This window comes from Beta vulgaris, chromosome 7 (assembly GCF_026745355.1).
Source record: "Beta vulgaris subsp. vulgaris cultivar EL10 chromosome 7, EL10.2, whole genome shotgun sequence".
Classification (NCBI taxonomy): Eukaryota; Viridiplantae; Streptophyta; class Magnoliopsida; order Caryophyllales; family Amaranthaceae; genus Beta; species Beta vulgaris.
The window spans coordinates 10,509,111-10,521,381 of record NC_079208.1 but is presented as its reverse complement, the minus strand read 5'-3'; the positions used below and the strand labels follow the sequence as shown (position 1 = coordinate 10,521,381).

At 38.2% G+C, this 12,271-nt stretch overlaps 1 protein-coding gene across 2 annotated transcripts; it reads right to left on the bottom strand.

The window, feature by feature from the left end:
- Nucleotides 1-415: 415 nt before the first annotated feature.
- LOC104898664 (hypothetical protein) lies at nt 416-8,865 on the bottom strand. Of its 2 annotated transcripts, XR_007276289.2 has the most exons (4): nt 8,417-8,865; nt 7,583-8,308; nt 4,533-6,466; nt 416-831 (listed from the first exon to the last, which is right to left on the bottom strand). XR_007276289.2 is itself a non-coding variant. In XM_010685770.4 (3 exons), exons 1-3 carry the CDS (start codon nt 8,481-8,483, stop codon nt 815-817), a joined length of 810 nt encoding a protein of 269 aa, XP_010684072.1. In that variant the 5' UTR covers nt 8,484-8,863; the 3' UTR covers nt 416-814. The 2 variants fall into 2 exon arrangements, 1 of the variants encoding a protein (XP_010684072.1); XM_010685770.4 differs by lacking the exon at nt 4,533-6,466 and having other exon boundaries at nt 8,417-8,863.
- Nucleotides 8,866-12,271: the final 3,406 nt, after the last annotated feature.

The window sequence follows — 12,271 nt, the reverse complement described above, 5'->3', positions numbered from 1 at the left end:
CATGCCTCATTATAAGGAGCAAAAGACAAATTTCACAGTTTGATAAGTTGAACATTATCAATCAAGAAGCTTTACGTACCCCCTTGTATCTTGATGGGTTAATCACACTTGGGTTTTGCGTTTTGAAATTTGATTAATTTTTTTCTGGACATATTTTACACGAGATTCTCACAGTAATTTAACTTTTACGATCCGTTTGGTAGTCGTTAATAAATTGCGGTAATGGAAATGAATTTTAAATGTAATTTTATTAATAAATCACCCTTAAAATCTCCATGGAAAAGCATTTTTTCACCATGGGTTAGCAATCTCACCCCTAAACTTGTGTTTTTGTCTCCAAAGGGAAGCAATTTTCATTACCACTCATTACCACCTACAAGGTGGTATTATTGGATAGAAATGAAAATTCAAGAAGTGGACATTTTAAGATAAATTAGCATTACTATGGAAATGGACAAGGATATTTTTCACAAATTTACACACAAATTCATTCTCATTACCACCATTTATGACCAACTACCAAACGGGCCGTTAGTGGTCCATGGAAAGACATGGGAGTCACTGTAAGAATATGACAAAGAAACCATTATGCCCGCGAGGAATTTCTTAGACACCAAGTCATATACTAATTCGATATCTTCCATGATAGAGATGAAAGTATCTTATGTACATCCTAACTACAGAAGCAGGAGAACTGATATTCTTCTACCTGCTCCAGCCATCTTATACAAGCATCAAGCAGAAGATGATGGCATGGGACAAAAATCAAGCACAAGTTCTGTAGAAATGTCTTTGCTCTACTATCTCTGACGCACTATTCTGCTCGGCAACCTGCAGATAGAACTCATCAAAAGGAAGGACGAAAATGGAGAAAGGCCAGTGAGGAAAATAAGGCAGAGAAGAGAACCTGTCATTACTATTTTACTAGCATCAACAATACAGGAGGAAACAAACTAGTGCGAATAAATTAATAACTTAACTAATAACAATATGTATAACATATCATAGCTTGAAGCCTGAACTCTATAGGAAACGTGACGTAAGACATGAAAAGGTAGATCTTAAAAAGCATTCTGATATCAATGAACTTCCTGTTTTTCTTAATCCCTTTTTTCTTGTTTTCTTTAATTCCTCCTACCCTGGTTTTATTTCCTTTCGATTTAGTAGTGCTGCTAAGATGAACAAGATGTGTAGCATATGCCAACACTTACAGTCAATGCAATTTAGGAGGATCATGAAGATGCCTAGCATATTTGAAGTTGTCAACACTTACAGTGAATGCAAGTTAGGAGGATCATGAAGACGCCTAGCATATGTCAACACTTGGTCTTTTCAATTGATGTCTGTGTAAAGGTAACTTATAGGTTTCTTAAAAAGGCTAGATTACAATCTGTATCTTGATTCAACATGATTAAGCAGCTATGAGTAAAGTCATCAATCAGCAGCATGCACGTTACCAGCTTGAGTTGCAAGGATGCACAGATGACTTATAGGTTCATGAATGAGACTAGAGCTCTAACTATCTCTCTAATCTGACATAATTAGATAACCATGGAAGAAATCATCAAGCAGCAGCATGCATCTTACAGGCGCTAAGATCTAGGGGATCTCAGCTAGGCAAACAGTAGAAAAAAAAAAAAGCAACAAAGAATAGCACAGCAGTATGTACTGTATTAAACAAGATTTAAGAAACCTCCTCCTAACACCCCTAACTTTCGAGAGATAAGGTTCTCTGTCATTACATCACTCTTCATTCTAATTTTCTGGATACCCTCCTCTTTTGGGTAAGGCCCCTATTATATATTTACACATATGCCTTTCTCTCTCTATTACTCATAACTAATTTCCGTCATGATGTAATTCCTCCCTCCACTACTCTGTTGCCATGTGTCCCTCCATTTCCTCCCTTCCTCCTTGCATACGTGTAGACTGTAGATAATGCGTGGTGAATACTGGGATTAGCAATACCACCGGGCCAATTAAGCACCTTGTCCTCAAGGTGGAAGTCAGGAAAGCGTGCCTTGAAGAGGGTGATGTCTTCCCAGGTGAAGCCATTTAATGAGGACCTCAGTTGCTTGATCAGAAGAGTAGTGACTAGACCTCAGGCCTAGAGTTGGGGGGGTAAAGTGGGGGAGATGTGAGGTTGGCCAATGGCTTTTTTGAGCTGGGAAACATGGAAAACTGGGTGTATTTTTGTGGTGGGGGGAAGTTCAAGCTGGTAAGCCATAGACCCAATCTTCTGGGCAACGGGGAAGGGTCCACAGAATCTGGGGGTGAGTTTTTCACTAGGTTTCTTGGCCAAGGTCTTCTGTCTGTAGGGCTGAAGCCTAAGATAAACTAGATCGGATCCAGCAAAGGTCACCTCTTCTATTTTTATTCTCCTGCAATCTCACACTGTTCTGGGAAGCTAAGAGGTGGAACTTTAGTTCATCTAGGGTAGCATCTCTCTCCAACAATTGCTCCTCCAATGAGGAAACTAATGTGCTACCTTGCTCAAACCTGAATAAAGGAGGAGGATCCCTGCCATACACAGCCTTGAAGGGGGTGCAGTGGGTAGAAGCATGAGTAGAAGTATTATACCAAGACTCAGGGAAGCCATGTAGCCCAATTAGTAGGCTTTCCACCAATGAAACATATGAGGTAGGCTTCCAAGGACTTATTGACCACATGGCCATCAAATTGGGGATGATATGAAGTGCTTCTATGGAGGATGGTGCCATGAAGTTTAAAGAGTTCCTTCCGGAACAAGCTGATGAAGATTTTGTCTTTATCACAAACTATGGTGGAGGGAAAACCATGTAACCGCGCGATTTCCTTAATGAAGACAAAGGCGATGAATGCAGCACACACTGAATGGATGTTTCAATCAGATGAGATGACCATACTTGGATATCCTATCAATGACTACCAATATGGTATCAAACCATGGATTTTGGGAACCCCTCAACAAAGTCCATGAAAAGATCAGCCCAAATGAGATGAAGGATGGGAAGAGGCTGCGGCAGCCTTGCTGGCTTGAGGGTGGAAGTCTTTGTTGACAAATGTGGCAGAACAAAAGAGGTGATGTCCTTCATGCCCTTCCAAAACCACTATTAGGCAATCCTTTGGTAGGTTTTATAAACCCCAAAATGTCCTCCAACAAGAGAGGAATGATACTCCTCCATCAACTTGTTAGGAAGAGAGGACTTCCTAGGAACAACTGAGAACCCCTATACCTAAGACTGAGTTGGTGAGGGCCTGCAGCTCTTGATCTTGCTATATAGCCAACTGAAATTCTTCCCAATGTGGGAAGTTGGATGTGATGAGGGTATAACATTCAAGGTGCCCATCCTGCTTGCGAGAGAGAGCATCTGCCACTCTACTTGCCTGGCTTGTACTTGATGTCAAAGTTAAAGCCAATGAGTTTGCCTACCCACTTCTGACATTCTGGCCCCACCTCCCTTTGATTTAACATATAGTCGAGACTTTGCTGGTCTGCGTGAATAATAAAGTGTCAGCCCATCAAATAATGTATCCACTTTTGTACTGAGAGAACCACATCCATTAGTTCCTTCTCATAAATGGATTTGCTCCTTCCTCTCAGCCCCAAACTCTTGTTGTAATAGGCAATAGGATGCCCCTACTAGAGAAGCACTGCTCCTAAACCAAAACCAGAAGCATCAGTTTCTATAACGAAAGGCAACGTAAAGTCAGGCATACACAGCAATGGAGAGGGCTTCTTTGAGCTGATTGAAGGCAGCAGTGGGTGCCTCATTCCACATGAAGGCATCTTTCTTCAATTGTTGTGTCAAAGGGTGTGCTATACTAGCATGCCCTTGAATAAATCTCTTGTAGTACCCACTCAAGCCCAAGAAACCTCTCAGCGCCCTTAATGATGTGGTAGGGAGTGGCCATTCCTTCATCCTTGCACTTTAGTATGATCCATAGCTACCTCAGCAGCAGAGATAACATGCGTCAGGTAAGCCACCACCTAAGCTTGTTCAAACTCACATTTTTTAAAATTGGCAAATAAGTTGTGCACAGCCAACAGTCCTAACACCTGACTAAGGTGATGTTGATGTTGTTCCATATCATTACTGTAGACCAATATATCATCAAAAAAACCTACAACAAATCGTCGTAAATACGGCTTGAAGACATCGTTCATAAGAGGTGCATTTATGAGCCCAAAGGGGATCCCAAGAAACTCATATGGCCCTCATGAGGGCTAAGGGTTGTTTTATGTACATCTTCCTCCCTCGTACAAATCTCGTGATACCCACATTTCAAATCCAACTTAGAAAACACAGATGAGCCATGGAGTTTATCAAGTAATTCACCAATGACTAAGATGGGGTATTTATCAGGTATATTAACATGATTTAAAGCTTTGTAGTCCACACAAAAGCGCCACGAATCACCATTCTTTTTGACCAACAAGACAAGATTAGAGAAAGCACTATAGGAAGGTTGAATAATTCCAGCATGCAACATGTCAGTTATTAAACTTTCAATTTCAGTTTTCTGTGATATCTATAAGGCTGGACACTTACTGGGTCAATAACATGTTTCAAGGTTATAGCATGTTCATGACCTCTCTTGGGAGGAAGACCAGTAGGCATGTGAAACACCAGATCATAGGAAGTGAGGAGGGGCTGCAAACATGCTGGAATGGTGTGTTGTTGCTCCTGATCTCCTTGTCCAACATTCTCCATTCTCCAATTGATTCAGTTCTACCAAGTACCCTCCACCCTCCTTTTTAATTGTGCGCATCATGGCATTTAGTGTAATTCCGTGCATGAGGGATCACCTTCTAGAGTGACAGTGTCCTCGCCTTGTTGGAATTGGAGCTTCTGAGTCTTCCAATTGGTAACCATGGTCCCCAACTTCTCTAACCATTGGATTCCTAAAATGAGATCTGAGTTGGCAAGGGTACGTAGTCTTCAACTACTTCTACCCCCTGGACGAGCAGTGGCACTGCTTTGCACACGCCACCTCTAAAAACTTCTATGCCAGTGCCTAAGGAAACACCAAAGGACTTGGAAGGGGTGATGGGAAGGTTTAGTTGCTGCATTGTATCAGGTGATATGAAATTGTGTGTGGCTCCCGGATCCACCATCACTATGACCCGTTCTCCCTTGATTGTTCCAGCTATCTTCAAGGTTTTTGGACTTGAATTGCCCATCATTGAGTTCAATGAAATCTCAGGTTGGGGTTGATATGAGCCAGGGCTTGTGGGAGTGTCTAGTTGGGATATCTCCTCCAATGACCCATATTCCACCTACGTATCATCATGGCCTCATAACACACTCAACTCCTTTTTCTTGCATTTATGACCTACCGTCCATTTTTCAATCACACCGAAAAGATAAGCCCTTCTCACGTTTGTATTGTAATTCCCTATCACTAAGTCTTCTTGTCTTTGGAGCAAAAAAAAAAAAAAAAACTCAGTCTTCTTGTCTCTCCAACAAGTTTGGCTATGAGTATGTGGCTGTTGGTGGATCTGGTTGGTTGGTTTGAGTATGCAGTGAAGTGGGGTGAGGCTACAGAGGAGGTTGAGAAAACGGATTCGGCTGGTTGTGAGGAGTAAGTGGATTTTTGTGCGTGATGGGATGGGCAATAGGAGTAGGTTGAGCCACTGGTGTAGGAGTCTCGCCCTTCCCACCTTTGCTTGAGGTTGTAATCTCTCCAAGAGCAGTGGCTCAACCTTTCTCTCCTTTTTTTAAGTGAGGCCCCTATTTATATATTGACATGGTCTCTTCGGGTTGTATCATCATGGCCTAATTACATCACTCTTCATTCTAATTTACCGGATACCCTCCTCTTTTAGGTGAGGCCCCTATTTATATATTTACACATATGCCTTTATCTCATGACTTTCTCTCTCTATTACTCTTAACTAATTTCTGTTATGATGTCAGAAATTATGCTATTCCTCCCTCCACTCCTCTGTTGCCATGTGTCCCTCCATTTCCTCCTTGCATACGTGTAGATAATGGGTGGGTGAGTGTTGGGCTTAGCAACATGCTCATGCTCCAAGGATTTTGTAACTACCTTCCATGGAAGATAATAAGATGGTAGTAAGATTAAGATAGATCAAAGGGTGTAGTGGCTCAAAAATTATCGGCTTTTACCTCTAACTACATGAAGCAACAAAGGGGCCTCATGGATCATATAAGACCAACCAGGATCCAGCAAATGCAAACACCTTTAAGGACCTAAACTTTACTCGAAATGGATGTCTCTTAATATGTGTGAATGGTTGTCAATTTTCATAGTTTTTTTTCCTTCTCCCCTTCAGCTACTCCTTTTCCCTTGTATTTTCTCTCCTAGCTTCCCATCACCATCATTGCACCACCGCGACCTCCCCTTTTTCTTAACACCCTAACAGAAATTACCCTTTCCCGTGAATCTAAACTCCTCCACACAGAACTTAACTCCAAACACTTCAGTACAACTTGGGCTTCAAAACTCTATTCCCAGCTTCCTATCAATTGCATCCGAATTTATAATTAGAAAAAGTGTCTGAATTATAATTCAAGGAAACAACCCAAAAAGTTGACACCAATTATCCATTCTAAACCTTCCTTCAAGTTCTACCTTTATTCTTGTTGATAGAAATTTTTGCTGCAAAACTGCACCCCACTTTTCTAGTGGTTTTCTTCCTATTTTGTTCTTTTTCTTAATAATTGGTATTTGATCCGTGTGGCCATGTTAGAATCACTGTACCCATTGTAAATATGGTCCAATGATTGTGGTCCAAATATGGATGAGGTATTGACAGAGATAAAAGAGTGAGAAGAAGCAGATAGTGAGAAAGAGAGTTGAAAGAGAAGCCACTTAAAGATAAATTTCTCTTTCTTTTTCTGTTTTTGTCAATTTAACAGCCAACTTAACACACATTCATCTTCAAGTCCTTAACAATAATAACACTTAGAATTTCAGCTCCGAAACAGACTTTGAGTAAAGTTTAGGTCTCTAGAGTAAGCTTAACTCAAACATAACTATATGTACAATGTAGAATATACAAGTACAACAGACTGTGGCACCCTAACAGCAGAATTCTGTGAGCAAACAACAAAAACAGCAGAATGCTCCTAACTGCAGTAAATCATTGAGCTGAACAATGCCACCACGCCACCACCTAACAGCTAACTTTGCTAGCAACAAATTCCTTAGGATAGCCTTAAAAAAGCACATCGAAGTCAGGGCTTGAAAAATAAAAACTTTGATATAAGATTATTAACCATCAAAATAACAGTCCTCAGCCTAAAGTTACACAAGTAAGCAACTTCATCTGCGTAATACTGGGCTGTTCAAGTTATAATTAGAGCAATATGCCTGAGTCAATTTAGAGATATCAATGCCATTTTCCCCAACACTTTGCATGTAGCTAAACTAAAGTATCCAAGTGCCCACGAAAAGGTCCACGCTAAAAAATCAATAACAGACATGGAAAGGTCAAACTCAAAGATATCAAAACAGTATCAAAAACCAAAAGTAATTTTTCTCTAGATTTTCAAATTCAATGTCAACTCATCAGATTAACTTTTTCTTACTATTATTATAGTAGCTTAAGAGGGAGTGAGGGGAGTAAACCCACCTAAACACCGAAGGCTGGAAGAACACCTGAAACAGCTTTCCAGCCGCTCCAAGTGCTCAGATGACACCACAGGAAGACCAAACTCCTTGGCAATTGACATCAGAGAATCACTCAAGCCCTTGTCAAAAGCAATGCTCCCCCAAAAACCACAAAATTTCTTAACAAAACAAATCACCCAAAACTCCCACTCACAAGTAATATTAACATTTCTTACAGACAAGTACTTCATAGACATTGCCAGCCTATACATCAAACTACCATTATCAACTTTAATATGATGCCTTGTCACCTTACGCTGAACCACCTTCCTCAACCTCGACCCCAAGACCGGCCTCATTTGAAACCCTACAACTACATTTGGCCCCACTGCATTTCCTTTCCTTTCCTTCCATCTCTTCCCCATGTTAACCCTCCTTCTTGTCCTCAATTTCCCCGGTTTCCCTGTTCGTTTCTTCTTCTTAACACGCCATTGTTTAATCTTCTCAGAGAGTTTCTTCTCAAATTTCCTCCGTTTTGCATTCAAATTATCACTCCAAAGCAACCTCCCCAATGTAACAGTGAAAGACAACAAGGTAGCACTATCAGCATTACATAAAAGATATTGAAGCCTTCTATTCCACTTTCGACTCAACTTCCTTTTTCTCCTCCATTTACGACGATTAAGTTCTTGAGAAATCCTTAGTTGATAATCACCACTATAACCCATTAACATCATGTGCATAGACACTGAAATAAAACACACAAAACAAAAGAAACACAAATTACAACTCTTATACATCTCCAATTTGAAGAATTATTTCAACAAAATAAATAAAATTACCAAACAATGCTCACCCTTTTCAGCAATCTTACTTCTATCTCCAACCTTCCCTTTACACGCCATCTTTCTCAAGCAGTTCATGAACAAAATGTGGCTTAAAAAAGCAAGAATTATGCACAAAAACCTCGACAAAACAAGCACAACACCAAATCTCGACAGCAAGTGAACCACAAGTAAAAAATTGAACCTTGAAACATCAGAATTGCGTAGAATTATACCATTAAATTGTGCGAAATCGACGCGACGAAACTGAAATAGCCAGAAAAAACGAGAAATTTGATCGTCAAACTGCAGAAATCACACGGAATTCAGAAAATTTTCTAGGGTTTTGTTGTTTATCTTCGAAGAAATTCTCTCTCTTCTGCTGCAAACCTGTGAGTGTTGTGGAATACAGTGTCGAGTTTTTTTTTTTTCTTTGCTTAACTACGCGCGCGAGATGGTGAGCATTTTGGCGGATGAATTAATTTGTAGCGTTGCGTTTGTAAAAATAATCTATCTATATACCAAATATATTAAAAGAATACAAATATTTCTAATACAAATATTTTATGTCTATTTGTACTCATTTTTTTAAATGTGTAAGTGCAAAATATCGAACATGTGATCTTTGAAATGAAAATTAAGAATTTAACCATCAATATACTATTACTTTATTATCTAATATTTTGAATAAAATATGATGAAGTCTTGTAATAATTGTAAACTAGAATTTTTTGCACGCGATGCGTGCTTGAATTTTTTTCGAAACAGAAACTCGATTTTTTTGGGCATAAGAGTCAAAATTTGAACATTAGACATACGAAGTATAATTGTTTTTAGTTGCAAAATTTGATTGGTTTAGTTTCTGTCACTTAATCTCTCACCATTCTTTTTGTTTTTTTTTTTTACTTTTCAAAGTTAAATTCTATGAACAAAATAAAATTTTATTGAATTTATATTTCTAATATTATAATTTTTTGTTGATTTTTGAATTAAGTACAGTACTTCATAAATTGTAAAGAAAGTGGACACTTTGATTTCAAGTCAATTTTTTCATAGGTTGTAGTTTGTAAGTGAATTTTTAATTTTTGTAAAGTTTTCATTTTAGTGATTTGCATAACGTAAATTATGCAATTTTATGATTTTAGTTGACTTGTGAGTGATTGTTATAATTTATTTTTGGTATTTTTTTTGAACCCCTTTGATTTGTAAGTGAATTTGTAATTTAGAATGGGAAGGGGTAACATAGTCTCTTCATTCGGGGACACCATAGCTCCCCCTTCCTTATATAATAGAGATATGTTGTACTTTAATTCTTGAATGATATTTTAATAAACCTTTTTACCTTGATAATTAATCGTATTATATAATAGAAAAAATAGGTCCAAATATATGTAAAAGTTTCATTATATATAGGAAACACTATAAAAAAGTAAATAATTTTTTTCCTTGTCTAACTTCTAAAATCTGATTTCACTACTACAAATACACCTCTATTTTTTATCATGACCCACCATTAATTGTGAATGGTTCTTGAGAATAGTGATTTGTAAGTAAATTTTTGTAAATATTTTTGTATGTATTGACGTTCTAGGTTATTAGTTTTAGTTTGTATGTTAATTTTAAGTTTTAATAAAGTTTCCTGATTATTTGAGTGATTTGCGTGATTTTTATATACTGATTTTTCAATTGTATGAGTGATTTGTAAAGTTTCTTCTTTTAAGTGATTTGTGAGTGAGTGTTGTAAATTAATTTTCGGTAGTTTTCTTTGAGTGACGATTTTGATTTTGACATTCCTTTTGTAATTTAGAAAGGGAAGGGGGGCAAAATAGGCATTTCAAAAGAGGACACCATTGCTCCCCCCTTCCCTTATATAATAGAGATAACTAAAAAGACTTAAACAAGTATATACATCTCTAACACTCTTATTACGTAACTTACAAGAGAATATTGATGTCATATTCTCTTACCACAACCCTTTTAAAGGTATTGTTTTCAAACTCCAAACTTTCAAATTTTTTTACTTATCATGCCGTGGCGTGAATTTTTCAATTTCTTAATAGACAAAAAAATTCATAGAGTAGCAAAATAAATTATAAATTTTAAAAATAATAACATATTTATTTATTGTAACTGACCCGAAACATCGTCCGGGCAAAAAATAACTAGTTTATGTTTTCACAAATTGGGTAAAGAAAATGGGCAATTTTGAATTAGTGTAAGGCCTTGGCCTTTAATAAGTTAGTGTAAGATATTGAAGAGCCCACTTTATTGAGGCCCAATCCTCTTATATGTTTAGGTCTCATATCTTAATAGTTTGATGATGATCTTTATTTTTTTTATGATGATCTTAATTTGTTCTTTTTGAAGATAGTTATGTGACTTATGTCTGATTGTGTGATTTCCTTTTGTTATTTTCTTATTTTAAGTTTGATTTTTGAAATATATCTTTTTATGGCCTCTTGAAATGTTATTTTCTCTCGTAATATTTAAACTTTATGAAACTTCAACTTCGTTTTATGTATTTACTATTAATATTAGTTCGATTCAGTTTTTTTTAATAATTATTGTGGTTGGTATTGATTTTCTTGTTTGGTATGGGGGTCTTATCTTCATCAAAATTGTTTGTTTTTGCAGATCTAGACATTGTTGAAATGGAGAGGATTTAATATTGGTGCATCAAATCGTGGAAGGAAAATGGTTCTAAAAAAGTTATAAATGAACCTACACAAGGAATACGTGATAAAGATGATAGCTCCTGATGAAGGTATGAGTAAGTCATCTTTCATTTGAATCTCGATATCTTAGACTCTTTTGAAGAAGTCAAGACCCAAATATCAAGAGGCTCATGCCTGAGGATATCAATAGTTCTAATGGTTTATAAGTTGGTGAATCATTTCAACCTTTATTGATCCGTGGATTGACCTTTTAGGCAACTTGGTAAAGAAAGTAATGAAGCTTCCTTATTTCCCCATTTAGAACTTTAAGCAATCTCAAGGTAATCAGAAAGATAATACTGTAAGAATATGAAAAAAAAAATGTATCATATTAGATCACATTTACTAGGGTTTTTTGTGGAGGAAGGACCAATTAAAATAGGATTTTTTTGGGGAAACACCACTTAAATTTTTTTTTGGAAGGAAGGACCAATTAAAATACTTATGTTGGCAACTTAACACGACATTACGATTTTCCGGCCAAATTGTCAGCTTTTCGACGTTTACTTATTTTTTTGTCCAAAACTACGATTTTTTGGTTTCTCCTTCTCCCCCCACCCCTATGCTCTACCTAACCCAATCCTCCGCCCCCACCCCTCCGCCCCTACCCACCAGAAACCCCAACGACATCCTCCTCCCCCACCCTTTACACCCTATGACCTACGCCCTACCCACCGAAATCCTCCTCCCCTACGCCCTACGATAGGTGAAGCACGAGAGCAGGGACCTGACGATGACGGAGAAGGGGGCTACCAGCGCAAAAGGGGTTGGAGGATTTGAGATTGGGAGGTGAAGAAGAAGGATGAAGCTAGGAAAGGAGAGAGAAGGGGAGGGAGAGGATTTCGGGGTAGGTGACTAAGGAGGGGTTCCGGTGGGTAGGACGTAAGGGTGGGGGAGGAGGATTCCGGTGGGGTTTCCAGTAGGTAGGGCGTAGGGGTGGGCAAGGAGGATTCCGGTGGGGTTTCGGTGGGTATGGCATAGGGGTGGGGAAGGAGGATTCCATGGGTAGGGCATAGGGGTAGGAGGAGGAGAAACGAAAAAATCGATGTTTTGGACGGAAAAATAAGTCAATGCCGGAAAGTTGACAATTTGGCCGAAAAAGCATAATGTGGTGTTAAGTTGCCAACATAAGTATTTTAAAGGGTCCTTCCCTCCAAAAAAAAAATGAAAGTG

What these genes read in the sequence shown, in the direction of transcription:
- LOC104898664 (XM_010685770.4), bottom strand. Translation starts at nt 8,483, where the DNA reads ATGAACTGCTTGAGAAAGATGGCGTGTAAAGGGAAGGTTGGAGATAGA. An exon ending in AAGTAAGATTGCTGAAAAGG is followed by an intron (nt 8,309 to 8,416) that starts GTGAGCATTGTT and finishes GTTTTATTTCAG; the next exon opens with TGTCTATGCACATGATGTTA.